We start from the raw sequence: 21,200 nt of genomic DNA, 5'->3' as shown, positions 1-21,200 counted from the left end.
CCTTTCTCTGCTCCTGCTCTTTTGCTTTACCTTGCCTTATGTTTTGTGACACCTAGAGTACTTTAACTCACCCATATTTTAAAAATCTGTTAAAAGTATGGGATATATAGTAATCAAAAGGGCTCTTGAAATTGTGTGGCAGACCAAAATTAAAGTGGAGCACTCGTCCTGTCTGGCCCTGTTTATGTAAATGATCCGATTCTTCAGTTCTCATGTTTCTTGCATTTGCCAGGCAAATCTCTAGATACGTGTGCTTCTCGGATACTGTATTTAGCTTTGGATTTTCCCCGGCGATTTTACTGCCATGGCTAGAGTGGCCCGAGAGATTCCCATCTTCTTAACTCCTCATTTGCCCGGAGAGACACACCTTCTTCTCACCTCTAGCAATTTAGAGGAGGAGTAAACTATTACTTTTTCCATTTTACTATTTAGGTTAACACAAAACTAAAAAGTACAATGAGTAAGACCTACATGAAATGCCCAGAGAAGTGTAATGGTACAATATCTGTTTAAATCATGTAGTGAATGGAAATATACGAAGGGAGCATTTCAGCTAAACCAAAGCTAAAGCCCACACCATGTGTGAAAATGCCATGAAAGGTCTCCTAAAGGCCTCTGTATCTCACTTCCCATGGTTTTATTTAAAAATAGCTAAGCCAACTGTAATGTTTGGGCATAGTTAAGTGGGAATATGTGTAGGTGTACGTCCTTCTGTCCACCATCTCCCGCTGACACTAAATTTGTTCCAGGTTCAGTCTTTATGTAAGACAAAGTTGTATGGTTGTTTACCAGTTGTGGTTCATATTGACTCAACCTGCTCACTGTGTTGTTTTCCATCCATGTGTGCAGTAACGCGATTGTTTTAAAAATCTTTAACTGCTTGTCTTTGCTCGACAAATCGTTTAAGCGCACCTCTCCTTCTGCTGTTAATTCCCTGCCTCGCTCTGGTTATTCTTCCTGTCCTCATCATGTTGGTATGCTTTTCAGCTGCAGTAATCCAATGTTGATGTGACCTGACGTTGTTAACTGTTGATTATTCTCTCATGCTCTTATCAACCATTCTCTCTCATTCATGTAACAAATAACACCCCTCCCCCCATGTTCTCTCTTCTCTTCCTCTTGAATAACCATCATTGTCAACTCCCCGTCTCCCAACATCCCCTCTTTTTTTCTCTGCCTCATTTCCCCAATCATTACATCTGCTGATCCCCACTCTCCACCAACCAACTCCCCTTCCCCCTTCACCTCCTCTTCATCTCCTCTGTCTCGCTCCCTCCTTCTCGTTCTGCCCCTCCCTCTCTGCAGGACTTCTGGCAGGTATGGGGTGTGTGCCGAGCAGCATGTGTGCACCTGAATGAAAAAATGCACTCTGTAGCCACTTGCTACTCCTTCTATCTCCTTTATACTCTTTCCTCCTCTCCCTCTGATTTCTCTACTTTCTTTTGACTACTTGCTCTTTCTCTGCAGTAATATGGAGGGCATAGGTGTTCACCATTGTTAGTTCAGGGGAACGGCTATTCAGACACTTTTTTTCTCCAGTGTTTACCACGACTTACATGCACTTTGACTAGGACAGCAGCCAAAGTGTGCTTTTTAATATTTACATCTTAACTAGATTGCCAATAACAATTCCTAAAATTCCATACTGGTTTTTTCCCTCACAGCTTCAAGCTGCTGCAGGTGGGATGGAAGTAGAATAAAGCAGTACTGTAGTACTCTAGTGCTTTATTTATTTATATTAAGCAGAATATGGCCATGCAAAGTACTTGTTACTGATTGGCTGGTAACCGCTTTAAAGACAGTGCAGCTGAACAGTAACCTGCACAAGTAGCTGCTTTAGTAATCAGGAAATTGGTCTGTTTAATTGTTAACCACCTTTAAACAGACTCCAAAATGCTTGGTAATATAAATGCTTATCTGCCTTATGCACTTTGAGATGCTTTATCTTGGCAAATAACTTACTTGGTTGTTATAGCTTTCTCCACCCCTGCCATGTCTCTTTATTTGATCCGCTACAATAAGATACCTAATACTTGTAGTATTGTTTAAATGTCAAAGAGATTTGGTCTTTAAGCAGGTTGAATGCTTCTGTCAGTCAGCACTGCATGAAGATAAGCTAATCATAGCAAAGGGCAAGTTACAGCCTGTTCACCATATCATGACTGGTGGTGCAATAATGTGAAGTAGGCACACACGCCCCATTGTCTGTGATCCTGTATCAAATATGCAAACTCCAACTCCACATTGTTATTGGACGTTGTGTTGGAGACCTTCCCAGTGCCCTTTGTAAAGCTTTGTTAGAGGCAGCTATATACCATGCCTTCCCTGCTGAATTATTGAAAGTGCAGGCTATAGTTTGCCTTGACAGCGATTATTAAAGACTGCAGCACTCCTATATAATTTATATATACTAGTTGGACCCCCAAAGTAAAGTCCACCTACTTTCATACATAAAGTATTGCAAAGGTAGAATAAAAAGGCTCGCTTGAAATGATTTCTTTGTTAAGAGTACTGGTTAGTAAGACATGCTAATGGTGCTGTTCCCCTGCACTCTCACTGTCTTGCTTTACATGCACACCTCTCTCTTCTCATCTTTCATTTCTTCTAATAACAGCTGTAGCTTTCCAAATGCTTTGGCACTTGAGCTGTTTCCCAGCATGCACTGCTCTAATGCCTGTGTCTCACAGAGAAAGTAGCTGGTGGCGGCGCCCCCTCTCTGTGCATGATGTCATCACAGGGTGGTTTTGGGCCCATAAAAAAGCCATAAAGGCTCTGTTAGCTGATGTCAAGGCTGAATTGGTGTGCTTGATAGTCTGCACAAATCCATCCTCTGGACTGTCCGGGTGTCAGTGCTGCATGATCTCTGTAGAGCATGGTTTAGAGTTTCTGGAGGCAGGACTTGGTTTGTACATTTAAATGTATGCAAACTGTTCCTACATGTTCTGGCTCACTGTGTTTGTAAAGCAACGCTGTCTTCCGGATGACCTCCACCGACGGAGAGTCGAAGCCTGTCACTCAGAGGGAGTGCTGCTCCAATGGAAAACACGCCACTTGTCACACCAACTGTTGTCATGTTGACCCTTTCTGATCTCACAGGACACTCCCAGGGCCTGCTGCTTGGACTGATACAGACCACTTTTTATATATATATATATATATATATATAAAAAAATCCTAATGGTGCTGTTATATATATATATATATATATATATATATATATATATATATATATATATGTGTGTGTGTGTATATATTCTTCCACTGTGTGTAATTTTCTACATGCTTTCTTTGTTCTCTGTTTTGTTGACACTGAAAGATCACACACAAAAATACACTGAATACTCCTGATCCTTCTCTATTTCTCTCTCTTCCACTCAGTTAGAGGTTGGTTTGTCTCAAAAGCTGGTCCTTTAATTCAGTTCAACCTGTCGTTTATAAGACAGCTGCCAGTCCTCAGCGAACAAAATTTGTTTATTGAGCGTTCCACATCAGGAAGCATTATACTGAATGTGCTCACTGCATAAGTTATTAATGGCACACCTGCTTTGTGGTTACCCCTGAGACTAGAGGTGGCTAATGCATTAATTTTCTCTCCTCCCACACACCTGCCGACCCACCTACAGAATGCGGTGTTTTGGTCCAAAGATGCGATCATATACAGGGAGAAATTATCGTCTGCAGCTCAGTAAAAGATGAAAAATCACATCGTCTTTGTGTTTGTTGGGGTGCGTAGTTTGTGAATGGGGCGCCATGCTGTGTTGAAGATGCAGTGCAAGTGGGCTTGTAGGCTGTCAGAGCATTCAGAAATATCAAGCTGAGACCTGGATTGACTTTTACCCTCAAGCAGGTCATCCTGAATTCAGTTTTCCCTGATACTCAAATCATTTATTGTACCCACAAAAGTGACAGTAACCTCAGAGCTACCACATCACATGCTGCGGTGCAAAGGACACAACGGTCCTGATTCATTTTTAATGCATCTCTTGTCACACTCCTCCCCTCTTTCACTCTTTCTGCACTGTCAGTCAGGCTTTACATGTCACTGACCTTTTTTTTCTTTCTTTCTTTTTTTTCAATCAGTTCATCAACACGCTCCAGTAAACCACGTTATTTTGAAACTCACCTTTGCATTCAGATGTGAGGTCACTTGAGGACAGGCGTCACTCAATAAACACATAACAGCAGAATGAGAGCAAACTCTTCCTGTTGCTGCCTGAGCCTTTCATCAAACCCTAGACTCATAAATTCGTGTTTTTATTATGGCAGTCATGGAGGAAAAAGAGTGAAAGAGCAGAAAATACATGGATGACAAATTATGTATTTTTGGTATCCAAATGTGTGTACAATTGGATTGCAGAATTATGTGAATTATGTCTCATTTCAGTCAGTTGCTTCAGCAGTTGTCTGTTTGCTTTTGTTATGACACTGGATGTCAGGAGATTTGATCACTCTCATTAGCACAGATGTGTTCATTGTCACATCCTTAAGTATTTGGAGCATGCCCCCTTTTTTTTGTATTTTCTCTGTCACTGACACAAGATAGGGTGAAGTGACTTTCATAATGAGCTTTTCTTCCACATTTTTTTTTCACCTTTTGACATCTTGATTGCTGATCTCTAATTTTTTATAGTCGTGTGCACATGCAAAACTGTGAAAATGAAATTACTGTCCAGATAATCATGTTATATACAGTTTGTTATTTGTAAAAGTAACAAAACACTAAATAATGAAGGTAATGCATTAAAGCATCTGTCATTTGATGATTGATATAGGGTGTCGATATAAGACTGCATTGCTGCAAGCTGTTTTGGTTTTATCAAAGAAATTAGGATCTAAAATGTTTCTATGGCAAGTTTTTAAGTATATCACTTTTCCGCTGTGTTTAGAAAATGTTTCCTTAGTATTTGCGTGAAATGAATAATGAATGAATAATTTGGCCTTCTGCATGCATCCCTTCAGCTGTGCCTGGTTGTACGGGTCTCATGCTTAGTTTTCTTAAAGCTAGTTTAAATTTGGTCAGAGTAGCCATGGGCTATTCCTTAGCCCTAGTGCACTAGAGAGATTAGCCCTGACCAGACCTTTAACTCTGTTTGTTCATTCCTCTTTGCTACCAGTGACGCCCAGACAGCAGCTCTGTCAGTCCTGTGTTTCTGCCTCACCTAACAGGCTAGTTGGATTGTCATCTCTAGCTGAAACACAAGGAAAAGTATGTAGACATGTCCAGGCTCAAGCCAGAAGTCTGAAAAGCAGCCACACTCACATGTATACAGACAGATATGAAGTTGGTACTGATTAAGAGATAGGTTTTAATTTACTTGATTGCTGCAGCAATCAAGTTTACAGTCATTTAAGTGCTTTGGGAAAAATCTACCAGTGTTAAATACTGATTTAAATGTAGTTGGTGTTTTATAGGCATAATGTCCTCCCTGTTGAGCTATCAAAACTAATGAATTACTAACTGATTAGACACAGAGACGAAGTCTGTCTAAGGAATCAAGTAACCTAGTAGCTTCATTTTGTAGATAAGACTTTCTGTCTCTTATCTGATGTTGTACTCTGTGTGCATTTCTGTACTGTTCACTGGCTTTTTGCTGGAGAATCCAGTATTGTGTGTCTCAAGTCGGAAGCCGAGGCTTGCACTAGTGATAGAAAGATGGAGGATAAAGTGTAAGTCCAGGCATGATCCTTACAACAGAGCCACGGGATGGGGAGTATGAAACATGGAGCATAGGTTGATATTCACCGTGCCATACCTCCTCTTCTTCTTCTTAACAGAGTGCACATTGTTATAGCATAGAGCGAATAGAAAAAAACAAACAAAGAGAGAATGCTTTAATGTCAGCTCATTGGCACTGAAATCTGTAGCTATAGAGGGGATCCTAAAAGACTAAAAAACTTCCATCGTGTGGCCTTTTTATAACCCTGGGAAAAAAAGTTGAAATTCTTTGTAAAATGTAAAGGAAAACAGCACATTTTGAATTTTTGTTCAGCAACACATTTCTTATAAAGTGGGGTGTTTGTCACTGTGTTGCATCAACTCTTCTTTTAAAAACACGCTGTAAGCATTTGGGATCTGAGGGAATTACTGTATTACTGTAAAAGGAAAACATGTTTTGCTTAATGTGGGATTTCATAAGTTTGGGTCATTTGAAGTGTGAGATGATGGTCCTCTCCTCTTTACCCTGTTGTACGTGGCTCCATGATTTCTGTAGAGGATTCCTGGCTGTATAGTTATATTTTTTGTGTGTTTTGTGTAGGACAGTTGTAGATAAAGCTTGAAACTACAGTGGCATGCCTTCTTTTTTTGCTCATGTCCATTCAGTACTGCCTCTCTGAATTGGACTTTATGTATAATTCTCTGAATCCTTTAATGATTTAATGAAGTGTATGTCAAAAATGCCTAAATTAGTCACAATCTTACAATAAAAAACAATATTTTTCTTCATTAGTCTGTTACAGACTTATGGATCCCCAACCACCGCAGGAAGGCTCTTTCTATACCAAATCATCTTCATCAAGTAGTTTCATCAGATTTGTAGACGATAACAGCAAATCGAAATAAAAATATGTAAAAAACAAACCGTAGAATTTCTTAGTTGAATATGTCGTCTTTATACTGTTTTATATTAAATAGGGTAAAAAATGAGTTTGCTAATTTAGCATTGTCTTTTTGATTAATTTTAAATAGCGTCTCAGTTTTTGGGAAGCTGGATTGTAATTGGATTTGTTTCACTCCAGGCTTTTCTGTGAGGATGCTGTTCTCCTTGACTCAGACGAGTGAAAAATGTGATACTACCCCTAATGTGCTTGGTGCCTCTGCTCTGATCTTTATAATGAGGCCCAGTGTTTTTATGCGTCTTGGTGTACGGCCTTGTAGCTGTCCCATTGTGTCTACTGGCATACACACTCGTGCAGAAGTGTTTGTCTTTTCTGTTTTGTAGACTGGCATTACAGCTGCTTCTCACCTTGGACCCAGAGGACTTGTTCCATGTGTTATTGTACCCAACTTAGGGACAGTACCAACCTCTTTCACTCTCGCACCTCTCACTTTATCTTGTTTTGCTCTTTCTCCTTCTTCTTCTTCCTTCTCTTTCTTTTACTCTCTTGCATTTATACACACAGTTACACCAGAAAAGCTTGCAAAGCACCTGGAATTAAAACATTGCCCTTTGCTGTCTTTCTTATTCTGTCACTTCTTGTAAACCTGTATGATTAAAAAATAAATTTCTCTCCCTCTGATTTCCCCTTTCTCCCCCACTCCCTTCTCCTTGGAGAATGAATATATCTTAAGTACTAGTAGAAACTGTTGTTGTCTTTGTATCTCTGACTTTTAAAACTGAGGATAGACATGAACTGGAGATAGAGATAAACTTTATGCCCTCATACTAATTGTCTTTTGTTTGTATGCAATGAGAAGGGAGTCTGTTAAAGGGGTAATGATTTGAAAGATTTGATATGAAGGGGGTGCCACCAAATGTTTATATTTATACATGTTTTGGTTCATGTAGTTAGTATATGTCTGTGACCCTTGCAAGTGATAACATGAGATTAGCTTTGATTTGTAGTGTACTCAGCCTGCGTTTGTGATTATACTGCAACATGACTTTGATTCACTTCAGTTTAGATATGCTCTGTGTACACAAAATGTGATAATATGTAGCACAGCAAATCATAGTCCTAGTGTGATTATTCATTGTACACTAATTGTAGTTGCACACCGTGAAGATTGCAAAGCATAATTGAATTCTTAACTTTGAGTGGCATCGCCCAATTATCTTGTTTTGAGCAAGATTGTTTCAGTGTGTGTGTGTGTGTGTGTGTGTGTGTGTGTGTGTGTGTGTGTGTGTGTGTGTGTGCAGCTATATGAATGCAAATCTGTGTCTTTGCCATTAAAGCCCTGCTATAAACAAAGCAAAAAACAGCAGAGGCCATGATTTTGTTTTTCTAACAGTTGTTTTTCCTCCCTCCTCATACTCCTCTGAAATGGACCCCTTTACAGACGGAGGTAACTCCACATGGGCTCAGCGTTGCCGAGCTCCCTCCTCCACCCCTTCTCCCTTCTCTAGGCATGCTCTGTCCGTCTGTTTGGTGGAGAGCCCTACTAGTGGGACACTGTCTTTCAAGTCTGTCACTGAGTGTGTAGTGTGCATGTGATTAAGTCGCACTTTCATGCAGTGCTGTGGATATACACATGGAAAACATGTCGTTAACTGTGTGTTTGTGTGTGTGAGAGAGAGTTTAATTCGCCCTGTTTTTAATGATTAATGCTCTGGGTTATATTACAGATATGTTTAACAAATGGTGTGTGCGTTTGTGCTGCAGTCTCTCGTGATGTTTTCCCTCTCTTTGTGTCAGTTTCTCACTGTGAGTACGGTCTCTGGTGGACAATGTTTTATACTCGAGCTGACTGCTGACTAACCATCATCATCCTCACCTGTTTGGCTTCATGTGTATGCAGCACTTGCATGACTGTTCATGTGATAACCCAGCTATATGAAGTGAACTTTTTATTGTGTGTGTATGTGTGTGAAAGACCAGAATGTGTTTAGATTTTTGTGTTTGAGCAAGTCTTTAATTGAGCCTTGGTCCTACACACACATACACACACGTACTTGCTTGCACACACACAACTGCACAGCTATAGAAGCTGTAAGGCTAGTGCTGGATCATGTGGAAGGTTTTTTAATATAGCTTTTACCTTTTTGTGTGTGTGTGTGTGTGTGTGTGTGTGTGTGTGTGTGTGTGTGTGTGTGTGTGTGTGTGTGTGTGTGTGTGTGTGTGTGTGTGTGTGTGTGTGTCCATACCTGGATGAGCAGAAGATTGCCCAGGAGAGGGAGAAGTTTGCAGATGAGGACAGCATATTTTACACACTGGGGGAATGTGGCCTTATCTCCTTCTCTGACTACATTTTTCTCACCACTGTGCTGTCAAGTAAGTACATTGTTGAAATGTGCAAGACTTCCTAGAATTGAAGTGGTTCACATGACCTGTCTCATTAGGTATAACATCTTTTAAATCTTCTGCATAGTTCACAGATCAGATCTCATGAGAGTCTCTTTTGTGTCTTCTCTGCTCTCTACATTTCTACTTGTCAGTTAGGACAGAAAGTAAAAGAAGGGATGTCTTTTGATATGACGTTATTAGGGAGGACAGGACATGTATAAGACGTGGGTTTTAAATGTTAATGTGAGCTGACCAAGTCTGCTTACACAGAATCAGTCTTACCTTGATCTAGTATTGGTGGTTCATACAGGAAATAAATCGCACATTAATGCCTCCACTCCCAACGGGCCGTAGTGTTTGGTAATAAAATGAAAATGAAGCTCAACTCGTTCCTCTCCAAAGGCTAGTAAACTTTTATCCCCAACTCTGCTAGACCTTTTATTATAATCCGTTCATAGGGAGAAAACCTTAAGGGAAGTTTTCAAGGACAAGCCTTTTTTTAAAGCAGACGAAGCAGGATGCATTATGGTTGGTTTCAATCTGTTTAACACAGCCACAAAAAACAGTAAAGTAGATGTATTTTGCCTACCAGATTTAGATTTACACCTCATAGTGCCTTTTTAATAAAGATTAATCTTCCATAAAAGGCACTGAAGAATATTTGAAGCAATAAATATTCATAGTAGTTAACTGTACAATAACAATGTGAAGCCATGAAAAGAATTTAAAATTAAGGAGAGATTGTATAATATTTTATATTGCATGTTATTGTTTTGGTGTATGAATTACATGGATCGGTCGAAATATGACCACTCACAGATGAACGCATAAATTTTGATTGTCACATCTGGTAACAGTGATTTTTATGTATTTGTTTTTTTCCTGTGCTGGTGGATGGACAGACAGAAGCCAGTTTGATAAAGAGCATGTCTAAAACTAGCAGTCTCGTGGGGTCAGCAGTGGTGAATCCCTGCTCGTGCTGCTCTGCGGCAGGTCAAACAGTTAATGAGGGGGTTTGAAACACATCATTCGACTAACGGGGTTGCTAATAGGGCCTGGCACAAGCTACCACCAGGCACCTTCAGAGTTCGTTTTAAGTCCGTGCCTCGATGGCTTTAAGCTGTCTCGTCAGGACCAACAGCATATTAAGTGAGCGTGTTCGTAACATTTTGTCACATCAGGGTATATAGATCTTATATACATAGTCTCACAAAATATTACAGTTTAGGTCAGGTTCCAAAAGTAGACAGTAAAGTTTAAGTTACTAATTTATTAAAGCAAAAGAAAATAACAGAGTGTGCAGTGTTTTTTTTTTAGCAGCTTCAGTGTTGGTGGAAGGCGGGGCCAATTTTTGCTGTGTAGTTAGATGGTTGATTTCCCTGTGTGAGAACTTTGCGCCACCTTGAATGAGGAGAAGACTGAATATATTGTACAATTATGTGTTTTGTGTAATATTTGTAATATACTGTGTGTGATTGAGAGTATCTCTTCATGTGGCTTTGTGTGTTGCTCTTGTGTCCAGCTCCCCAGAGGAACTTTGAGATCGCTTTCAAGATGTTTGATCTGAACGGCGATGGAGAGGTGGACCTGGAGGAGTTTGAACAGGTTAGACTGACATCAGCAGGATGTCCTACGTGCAGCAGATGCACGCAAACCTGCGCAAAATCAACATATTAAACGTGACAGAAGCTTGAAAGAGCTAGCCCACATATTTATATTGAGATTTAATAACCAGAGTAGCTTTGATTGTTTTACAGTGACACACACTGACTAGCAATAAAGGTAGGCTCCCACACTGCTGTCCACCAGTGTGACCCTTTCTCAAAGAGACAGATGCTGTACTCAGCAGTCTGTGCTAACATCAGTGTATGCAGCTCAGTTTATCTTATACAGTCTACAGGGAGTGCAGAATTATTAGGCAAGTTGTATTTTTGAGGAATAATTTTATTATTGAACAACAACCATGTTCTCAATGAACCCAAAAAACTCATTAATATCAAAGCTGAATGTTTTTGGAAGTAGTTTTTAGTTTGTTTTTAGTTTTAGCTATTTTAGGGGGATATCTGTGTGTGCAGGTGACTATTACTGTGCATAATTATTAGGCAACTTAACAAAAAACAAATATATACCCATTTCAATCATTTATTTTTACCAGTGAAACCAATATAACATCTCCACATTCACAAATATACATTTCTGACATTCAAAAACAAAACAAAAACAAATCAGCGACCAATATAGCCACCTTTCTTTGCAAGGACACTCAAAAGCCTGCCATCCATGGATTCTGTCAGTGTTTTGATCTGTTCACCATCAACATTGCGTGCAGCAGCAACCACAGCCTCCCAGACACTGTTCAGAGAGGTGTACTGTTTTCCCTCCTTGTAAATCTCACATTTGATGATGGACCACAGGTTCTCAATGGGGTTCAGATCAGGTGAACAAGGAGGCCATGTCATTAGTTTTTCTTCTTTTATACCCTTTCTTGCCAGCCACGCTGTGGAGTACTTGGACGCATGTGATGGAGCATTGTCCTGCATGAAAATCATGTTTTTCTTGAAGGATGCAGACTTCTTCCTGTACCACTGCTTGAAGGTGTCTTCCAGAAACTGGCAGTGGGACTGGGAGTTGAGCTTGACTCCATCCTCAACCCGAAAAGGCCCCACAAGCTCATCTTTGATGATACCAGCCCAAACCAGTACTCCACCTCCACCTTGCTGGCGTCTGAGTCGGACTGGAGCTCTCTGCCCTTTACCAATCCAGCCACGGGCCCATCCATCTGGCCCATCAAGACTCACTCTCATTTCATCAGTCCATAAAACCTTAGAAAAATCAGTCTTGAGATATTTCTTGGCCCAGTCTTGACGTTTCAGCTTGTGTGTCTTGTTCAGTGGTGGTCGTCTTTCAGCCTTTCTTACCTTGGCCATGTCTCTGAGTATTGCACACCTTGTGCTTTTGGGCACTCCAGTGATGTTGCAGCTCTGAAATATGGCCAAACTGGTGGCAAGTGGCATCTTGGCAGCTGCACGCTTGACTTTTCTCAGTTCATGGGCAGTTATTTTGCGCCTTGGTTTTTCCACACGCTTCTTGCGACCCTGTTGACTATTTTGAATGAAACGCTTGATTGTTCAATGATCACGCTTCAGAAGCTTTGCAATTTTGAGACTGCTGCATCCCTCTGCAAGATATCACACTATTTTTGACTTTTCTGAGCCTGTCAAGTCCTTCTTTTGACCCATTTTGCCAAAGGAAAGGACGTTGCCTAATAATTATGCACACCTGATATAGGGTGTTGATGTCATTAGACCACACCCCTTCTCATTACAGAGATGCACATCACCTAATATGCTTAATTGGTAGTAGGCTTTCGAGCCTATACAGCTTGGAGTAAGACAACATGCATGAGGAGGATGATGTGGACAAAATACTCATTTGCCTAATAATTCTGCACTCCCTGTATATAGTATATATTGTAGTGAATATATTGTAGTTTATAACTACCTCTAAAACTTAGTCTGCACGGACACTCTGGTTGACACTTGGCTCTCTGTATGTGTAGGTCCAGAGCATCATTCGTTCCCAGACCAGCATGGGTATGCGACACCGCGATCGCTCTACCACAGGAAATACCCTGAAGACAGGTGGCTGCAGCTCTGCTCTCACCACATACTTCTTTGGAGGGGATCTGAAGGGCAAACTCACCATTGGCAGTTTCCTGGAGTTTCAAAGGAAACTGCAGCACGACGTGCTCAAACTAGAGGTAACAAAAATGGAAAAATTAATGAGGAGATGATTCAACTTCAATTTTCCATCTACTGGTTTACTGCAGTATGTGTACAGTTACAGTCCATTTGAATTTAAATGCATATTAAGTGTCTGTACTTATTAGGAGCTGCAGAGGAAAATGAATAGCTTTTTCACAGAGCCAAAAACAATCTCACTGTCTGTATTACATGTAGTTCCAGAGTCCAATTAAATCAAAAAAATGTTTCTATCAGGGGAGAAGGAAGGAGCTAGTGACAGGTGGTTTTACACATAAATTAAAAACAAAAACGATGAGGAAGTCAGTAGCAACAGCTGATCAGTGCTGCTGAGCATATGGTTGAGCTGGTGTTTACCATGCCTAGTGCCTAAATGATGCTCCAAACCATAATGAGTGGCATTATCAGAGGCTCAGAGAACAGGACTCAGATCTGAGCATCTGCAAGAAAAGGAAGCATTATGTGTCAGGTCTTAATGATACCTCAGTAGTCATTCGGGGAAATCATAACACAACAGATAAGTTTGAATTTATTTTAACATTCAGCAACTTCATGTGAAAGCAGATTAAATAACTGCAGCCAACATGAAATGAGTGGTTCCTGAGTTTTAACTCTTCTTGAATTTAAGAAAAGCGATTGAAGTGGCTAGCATTTCATAGCGTTTTCAACAGTGTCTCGAGACTTTTTGATGTTGCTCTTATGTTCAGTGTGAAGGTGCTCTCATCTCTGTAGAGAACGGCGCACCAGTGGCGGACAAGCCCGTTCTGGTGCTGCCAGGCAAACCCAACAGCTCTGGCCTATGAGCACAGTGACCAGTTTGTAGCTACATTGTAGGTCTCTAACAGTGGTCATGTTGGTCCTCCTTTCACAAAAGAGCAGATACTGGTCCTGCTGCTAAGGTTGATCCCCTTTTACGGCCCTCTCCAGCACGCCGCATGTCACAGCCTATCTCCTAGTATCTCCTTCACACAATTTAAATTGTGCTAGGGAAACAACAAACCTTACAGACACTGATCATATTGTTCTGCCATACTGGAGGCGCTGGACTGCATGTGCAACCTGAAATGGCTGCAGGTAACATCTTTTGCTACAAGTAGTGACAAAGACAATAGCAAATGGAAAAACTAGAAAAAACAAATCAGTTTGGAAGGATTTTCATGCTGAGGAAACAAATCTTACTATTATATGTAGTCCCAAATTACCCTAACAATTAAATAAAAAATGTTTCTGTGAGGGGGGAAGGAAGGAGGTAGTGACAGGTGGTTTTACACACAAAGTAAAAACAAAAATGATGAGGATGGTTTCGCAGGTGTTGTTGTTCTGTTGCTTCTCCAATGCATCTTTTGTTTCTTTCCTTTATATCAAAGCACATGAAATGGTTTCACAATGGTTTATGCTTCCTAAATGAACAGACTGATACCCCTGAGGTTTAACTGACTTTATGCTATACTGTAATCATCAGGTTACATTACAGGGTTACCTAGGAAACTGGAGCCTGGAATGTCTGCTAGGGACCAACCGTCAGCTTCAAAGTGATGCATGACGACTCTTTATAGTTGTAACTCTTATGCTTACAAACTTACAGGTCAAAGAATACGTGCCATTCTCATTATTATAACGTGGGGGGCTTAGTCACATCCTGCCTGCCAGAAATGCAACATTTCTAGAGGTTAACACGTTAAGAGAGAAATGTCAAACATCCTCAGTCATAAATCAAGTGTGTTGACCTGACACAGCAGAGGCATGCTGTTGTTGCAGTGAAACATTGCAAAAATGCACATGCACATTTAATGTCACCAATGCCAGCTCCAGACGTGACTCAGCTTGAAGCCTGACATCAGTATTTACTGTTTCCCATCTCCCTGTGCGCTCCCTTACTAAAAATGTTGTTTCCTCCACATAGCACTTGATCTGTTTTTCTCTCTTTTTCCCTCCCTAGTTTGAGAGGAACGATCCTGTGGACGGCAGAATCACTGAGAGGCAGTTCGGGGGTATGCTGCTGGCCTACAGCGGCGTCCAGTCTCGTAAACTCAAGCAGATGCAGAAGGGGTTGAAGAAAATGTTTAAGGATGCACAGGTAAATAAATATGTCCTTTCGTCCATCCTTAAATGTAGCTCTGAAAGTCTTAGCCACTCAGAGGTAAGATACTGCGCTTGATGAGGTGTTCTGAGTGTTTTAATTAATTAGCCTACATGGGAGGATGTATGACAGACGGTGCGTGCGTAAGGGAAAAGGAGACTGTGCAGGGGCATTGAGAGTCTTTGTGAGAGACTGGATGAGAGGTAATACATCACTGGGAGTGGGCAGCACATACAGTGTCTGATCTTATCCACCTTACCAGCTCAGTCTCTCCAGCCACCTCTAGCTCTACTTTGGGATGACCTCAGTATTGGTGCAGTTAGCTCTCTTCATTCCTCTCTGGAGTCTTTACAAATTGCACTGTGTTTTTTTTAGACATTATCCTCCTCAATTGAGTAGTCTTTGAAAGAAGAAAAAAGACAAGACTATTGCTTTACAGCCGTTTTGCTTTAAGCATAAAAATTCTCCACAGACATTCGTGGTAATGTAAAAATCATAATTTCTAAATTTAGTACATGCTTATATCTCCTTCATACTTCAAGTTCTTTGCATGAACCCCGTTTTTATGCTGGATCGGTTTCACGGTAATGAGCCCCATCAGTCAACTGACTGAAGTTACACCCGTGCATATCGTATTCCCAGGGGTGCTGCAGCGAAATATGTCCCATTTCAATTTTTTTGAATGTAACGATGTGGACTGTCACAGAGCTGTTTGTTATACATTAAAGCACCACAGATGTCAGACTTAGCTACGATAAGGCACGTCTGATGGTTAAATACAGCGATTAGGAGAGAAAAGGAACAGAAAGCAGGGAAGTGACTGTTCCTCCAAGTCATGAGGGAAAAGATGAAGCTGGATGCTGCCAGAGTTGTCTCCCTAAGAAATTAAACAGCATCAAGCATCGCTCCCTGTCTGTCTTCACTTCTTTTACTGTTTACCCTGTCTTCCAATCCTTCCAATCTTCAATCCTGCTGTCAGTCTGTCAGTATTGGCAGAACCTGTAATGTAAATGACTCAAGTATTATTTACAGCCCAAGACCAGCTGTTCACTTTTCTTTGCAAATAAGCTCATCAGCAGTGCAGCAGCTGTGTGACTGTGTGTCTGTTTATATGTGTATATGCGCATGTTTGCTTTAGGCTGTCTGTCCCCTTGTTGGTCTGTGGCACAATGTTTAACCATGTGTGTCAAAAGCTTATGCAGACTTCCTCTTGTCATTTGTGTCACACTCCTAAGGTCCTCCAAATGTGGTATTCTACAGTGGCAGCTCTTGTCTTAACAATAGTTGGCTGTTTTTCACAGGTTTGGAATGCTCTAATAGCCCAAATACAAATGCAGGAAGGATTTGTAACAAATTTGTCCATTTTTCTTTGTCGCACAGGGCATCACATTTGAGGAGGTGGAGAACTTCTTTACTTTCTTGAAGAACGTAAATGACGTGGACACAGCTCTGAGTTTCTACCATATGGCTGGAGCCTCCATAGATAAAGGTACACCCACAGTCACCCTTTACTTTGACATTCTCTCCCTTCCCTAATTATCCCCCTTTAGACTTAACTGTTCTCCGTTTCATTGTCTGCATCTCATGGCTGTTAACACTCTGACAGCCAGATCTGCTTCCCACATCTTTTTTTTTCCTGGCTTTTCTCCCAAACCAAGCTCAGCTATTTGTCATCTTTTTATCAGTCCATCCATTTATCCACCACTTCTTCCCCTGGGCCTGCAGAATTGTGCAAATTCAAACACAAAAACTGCTTATGCACACATGACAGATCACTTTGTGCTCCTACTACAGGCTGCTGATGTCCCCTAAAACATGCCAGCATTATCACCGGGCAAGTGAATGGATGATTAGGGTTGAGTTAACCCACCATTAAATGGTTGCTTTCTCCATGAGTCCGTTACTGCAGCGTGGTGTGCAACAACAGTTGAATACAAAAAACTGGACAATAACCTCTGGGACAAACAGGCCTGGGGAGGCTCTGCAGCCATCACTGGCTTGGATGAGCAAAGAGAAAAGAGCTTACAGTAGAACAGTAAACACTCAACCGGCTGGTGGGGCCAGTCACTCATAAAGAAACCTGCTGCTCCAAAGATATCTGCACAAAAGTGCATGGACAAAGAGGGAAGAGCATAAACTACGTAAGATGTGAAAGGAATAATGATGTGGCACAAAATCACAGGGATATAGAGTGTGAAAGAGGAAAGATTAGATGGGCTCAGTGTGTCAGGGAGCACACTGGCCCTGTGGCACCTCTGTGAACATCTTGTTCTAGGGGCACCCGATCTAGCCTGAACTATAATCTATATGAAAAAGGAAAGTTGGGGTCTTTCTTAAAAGTAGAGAGGGTGTCTACTTTCTGAATCCAAGCTGCAACCCTGATAGCTGAAGGCTCTGGGATTCACAAATTAGAGTGCGGTTTAAAAGGTAAGTGCTATTTCTGGATAATATTGTACTCTGAGGTGTTTGAGATTCACTGGGGGAGATCATTCAGGGTTCTGTGTGTCAGTATTTTAAAGTGTGGCATGGACAAACTATGATCTTTCTCTCAGTACTTGATACAAATACTAAAGTACTTTTTGAGGCCTTGCAGCCTCAGTCACTTTACACGTAACAACAATTAAGTCTGTAGAGAGCTTAGGCATTAGGGTGGAGACTGTTATAGGGCTATTAGCACTGTAATCCCTAAGATCATAGTTCATCAGAAATGGGGGCACAAATCACAGCAAACCTTTTTGGCACAACTTCACCTACTTTCAAGGTGCATGGAGAGGATGAAACAATTCACAATGCAGGAACTCCAGCAACACTTAAGGAAAGAGGAACAACTTTACTGACTGACCAACGGGTTTCGGCTTGTGGCCTTCATCAGGGTCATCCTGATGTCATCAATAGTAGTTTCTTCCCAGTTTACGTTCCTGTTTAGTTGTTGTCCCTGTTCAGTTCTCGTTTAGTTTAGTTCATGTACTCCAGCCTCAAATAAAGGCTCGCTTTTTGTTTAAAGTTAATTTGGTCTGCTTATCTGTGTCCGCACCTGGGTCCTCCAAACACTCTCCACACGGTCAGCCACTGCGGACCATGACAGTGGGGGCACAAACAGACATAAAACTTCGGTAAATATTTTTGAAGAGCGATTGGTGTAACTTTTTACGGTGGAGCCAAACTCCAGTTACTAACTGGCCTTTTTTTCCCCCATTATACCATGAACACCTGCAGTGTATTGCACACCGCACAGTAGTAGTTCTTCACACAACAGCTGGACACTTTGAAAAGTTGGTTAACTCATCCACGTAAAAAGCGTCACAAATGGGGTTTAGTTAGGAAAAAACCCTGAAAGATCTCACATATTAAGACTTTAAAAATCGCCCACAGAGTTCACTGTGGTTATGCTGTTCTCAGTGCACAGAGCGGCAGATGAGACCTGTGGCAGTTGTTTGAGGAGTCTGTGTTTCCTTCATTTGTTGCAGTGATTCAGTCCATCAATAGACCTCCATATGTTTTCTGTCTGTGCATCCATTTGTTCTGATTCATTTATGAAGCAGCTGCTGTGTTAAGGGAACGAAGGGTCTACCCCGGGGTGCTTTTTCAGGCATTTGGTTTCAGTGGCATTTCTGCACAGTAACAAACCGCGTATGTGTATCAGTGTGTTTTTGACTTTGCATCAAGCGGCTTTGGGAGGATGCTGTGGGTTCACAGCGAGCTGGCAGACACATGTCTGCGAACTCTCTGCACCCTGCTGCCGTCCATGAACTGAAACCGTTTTTCTCCTCTTCGAGCCCGAAGCAGCTCGCGTCTCAGCTGAGCTTTTTAATGTCTTTGTTACTCTCTTTTCCTTTGCTTTCATCTTGCACTCAAGTCCACTGATTTCACACCCTTTCAGAACAGTTTCTCGTGTGTGGGTGTGCGATCTGGATCTGCACAATGGCTTTGTCGAATATATAAAAAAAGGCCAGTCATGAGGTTCTCGATGGCGTGCTGGCTCATCTTTTTCTCTCACCATTTGCAGGGAAATTTTTGTCACGTTTTATTTGTTCACCCCCACTCGTCTTTCATACCTGCCCTCCTCCATTTGTGACTATTGGTAAATCCTGATTAAACTGCCACTGCGTGTTTGTGCTCCTTGTTTTGGTTTTTTTCCCTCATTCTCGGTCTTCTCACATCCTCCATATTTTCCTCAGTCCAGTTCCATTCCCAGCTGGATTTCCTGTAGCGGTCCGCTCTTTCTTCTCCTCTCAGCCCCTTCTTTCTCTCATGTGTCCATCCGATAGCCTCCCCAGCGAATTGAAACCCTTTTTGTTGATCCAGAGCAGTCTGATTTGCACACACTGTTCTCCACTTGCACCGCTGATGTGCTGACATGTGTGAGTCTGTGCCTGTGTTGCTCTCACAGTGAATCTTTTTATCTGTGTATCTTTCCTCCCTCTGTTTCTCAGTCACCATGAAGCAGGTGGCACGCACCGTAGCAAAAGTGGAGCTGTCGGATCACGTGTGCGACGTGGTGTTCGCGCTCTTTGATTGTGATGGTAAGTAGCTGACAGTCTCATCATATCTCTCTGCTCTAAATATTTATGAAACACAAATAAAGCCTCCGGAGGTAGAAATCATCAATGAATGGAAGTCAGCTCCTTCGTCTTACTTACTCTTCCTTTATTATTTCATCATCCCGCTCCCCTGTCCATCACCCCTCTCCCCCTTCTCTCCTTCTCTGTCTGTCTTCCTTAGGGAATGGGGAGCTTAGTAATAAGGAGTTCATAGCCATCATGAAGCAGCGGCTCATGCGTGGGCTGGAGAAACCCAAAGACATGGGCTTCACTCGGCTTGTGCGTGCCATGTGGAAGTGTGCCCAGGATACCGCCTGGGATTTTGCCACACCGAAGACATAATGTCACAGGAGACCAGTTGCAATTGAGAGCGGAAGACAGCAGGTGTATAGGGCAACATCACCAATATCATCAAAGGCAGTCTTGCTTGGACGGGTTTTAAGAAGTTTAATAGACAATTAAGACTGCAGCTCATCATCAATCATTAACGCATGTTGCTGTAGTTCCAGCTATCAGTATTGTGGCTGAAGCATCCTGACGCAGTGCACTGTGTCCTGAAAGGCTTCTCTAGTGTGCCTGCCTGAGGCATCATGGGTATTTGTATGTTTGAAAATATACAAAGTTTGTATGTTTGATTTTTTTTTTTTCATATTTTATAAAGGAATGCAGAACGGTGCATCTGTTTGTCAAATGCTAAAAACACCACTTTGCTCTTCTGTATTTAATGCATTTTACAGCAAAAGGGCAAGACTAAAAGATGAATCAATCTAGTTTGACCTTCAGCTGTATAAAGGCTGCAGTATATCTGTTCTACGCTGTTAACATAGCCTGGATATTTCTTTGGTGGGACAAAGCAGAAGTCTGTAATGTCGTTAGCACCTCTTCACTCAGTCTGCATCTTTATTCCTATAATGTCCCATAAAAGATTAAGTATGCTCGTCTTACCCTGTGTTCTTAGCATTATTACTCCCCATGGAAACACTTTATATACGACAGATGTTAAAAGAAGAACTCTATTAAAGATGCTACAATAATGTAATGGTGATGAAGCTTTTTATTTCTTAATAACAGAGTTCTGCTTGCCACGTTCCCATTTTCCCTCTTTGACAGCACAGTGGGGGGGATTAGCACGGCTATTTGTTGGGGCACCTGGGAAGTCATTTGTCAAGTGTAATGACTTTTCAGGCAAAAACGCATGGCTGATTGTAACCCCTGGCTTTGACTTCATTCCAGACGCAGAAAATGATTGTGTGTCTGTGTGTGTCTATGCGCAAGAGTAGTCAGCATTTTTGTCTAATTGAAATGGACAGGATGGGCAGTCCTCAGCCTCTGCTGCCCATTAAAAGATTGTCCTGCAGCCCTTCGTGCACACACACTGCTGCAATTTACCCAAACGAGCTGGCTCGCTCTGCCGCACGTAATACGACTGACAGACGGAAGTGGTGCTCAGGAGTGATTGCTAGGCAGGAGATCAGTTACGTGGACCTCTCATCAGTATTCCTCACCAATGGTCTTTTCAGAGTTTCTGTCTAGCATTTCAATTGCTCAGAAGTGAAAAAATTTTTTCTTTTAACATTACATCACTTACATTCTGCTTTAATCATAGAATGGCTGTCCAGTGAAAGTCATGCATCTCCATTATGCCAGCTTTTAACATTAACTAGGAGAGTCTCATATCCAGCTTTGTGAAACTTTTTTTTTTTTCATTTAATCAAATTTTTATTGATTTGCTTGGCTTGCAAAGTAGACCCAAAAAGAAATGTTCAGATTCTATCTTCTGTGCTGTTATGCTCTGCAGCACTTCCTTCCCCATAAGAAGGCCTGTGGTAATTCCTTCCCCATACAGCTGAATATCATGTTTGCCCAACAGTCCGA

At 41.5% G+C, this 21,200-nt stretch overlaps 1 protein-coding gene across 2 annotated transcripts in view; it reads left to right on the top strand.

Moving 5' to 3' along the window:
* Positions 1-20,364, top strand: part of micu1 (mitochondrial calcium uptake 1) — a 39,197-nt gene extending 18,833 nt beyond the window's left edge. The window contains exons 6-14 of one of the 2 annotated variants that reach the window (XM_084947849.1): positions 1,306-1,317; positions 3,379-3,384; positions 8,817-8,931; positions 10,466-10,548; positions 12,503-12,703; positions 14,644-14,781; positions 16,165-16,273; positions 19,218-19,307; positions 19,507-20,364. In XM_084947849.1, the coding sequence (XP_084803975.1) occupies positions 1,306-1,317; positions 3,379-3,384; positions 8,817-8,931; positions 10,466-10,548; positions 12,503-12,703; positions 14,644-14,781; positions 16,165-16,273; positions 19,218-19,307; positions 19,507-19,667 (915 nt within the window). In that variant the 3' untranslated portion in view covers positions 19,668-20,364. The remainder of the gene's footprint in view (positions 1-1,305; positions 1,318-3,378; positions 3,385-8,816; positions 8,932-10,465; positions 10,549-12,502; positions 12,704-14,643; positions 14,782-16,164; positions 16,274-19,217; positions 19,308-19,506) is intronic. The other variant, XM_084947848.1, reaches the window with a different exon arrangement.
* Positions 20,365-21,200: the final 836 nt, after the last annotated feature.

The sequence above is a fragment of the Perissodus microlepis genome, chromosome 13, assembly GCF_051167445.1.
Source record: "Perissodus microlepis isolate ML-2025 ecotype Zambia chromosome 13, ASM5116744v1, whole genome shotgun sequence".
Lineage (NCBI taxonomy): Eukaryota > Metazoa > Chordata > Actinopteri > Cichliformes > Cichlidae > Perissodus > Perissodus microlepis.
Note: the sequence above shows the minus strand (reverse complement) of the source record. Positions and strands in the feature narration are given on the sequence as shown.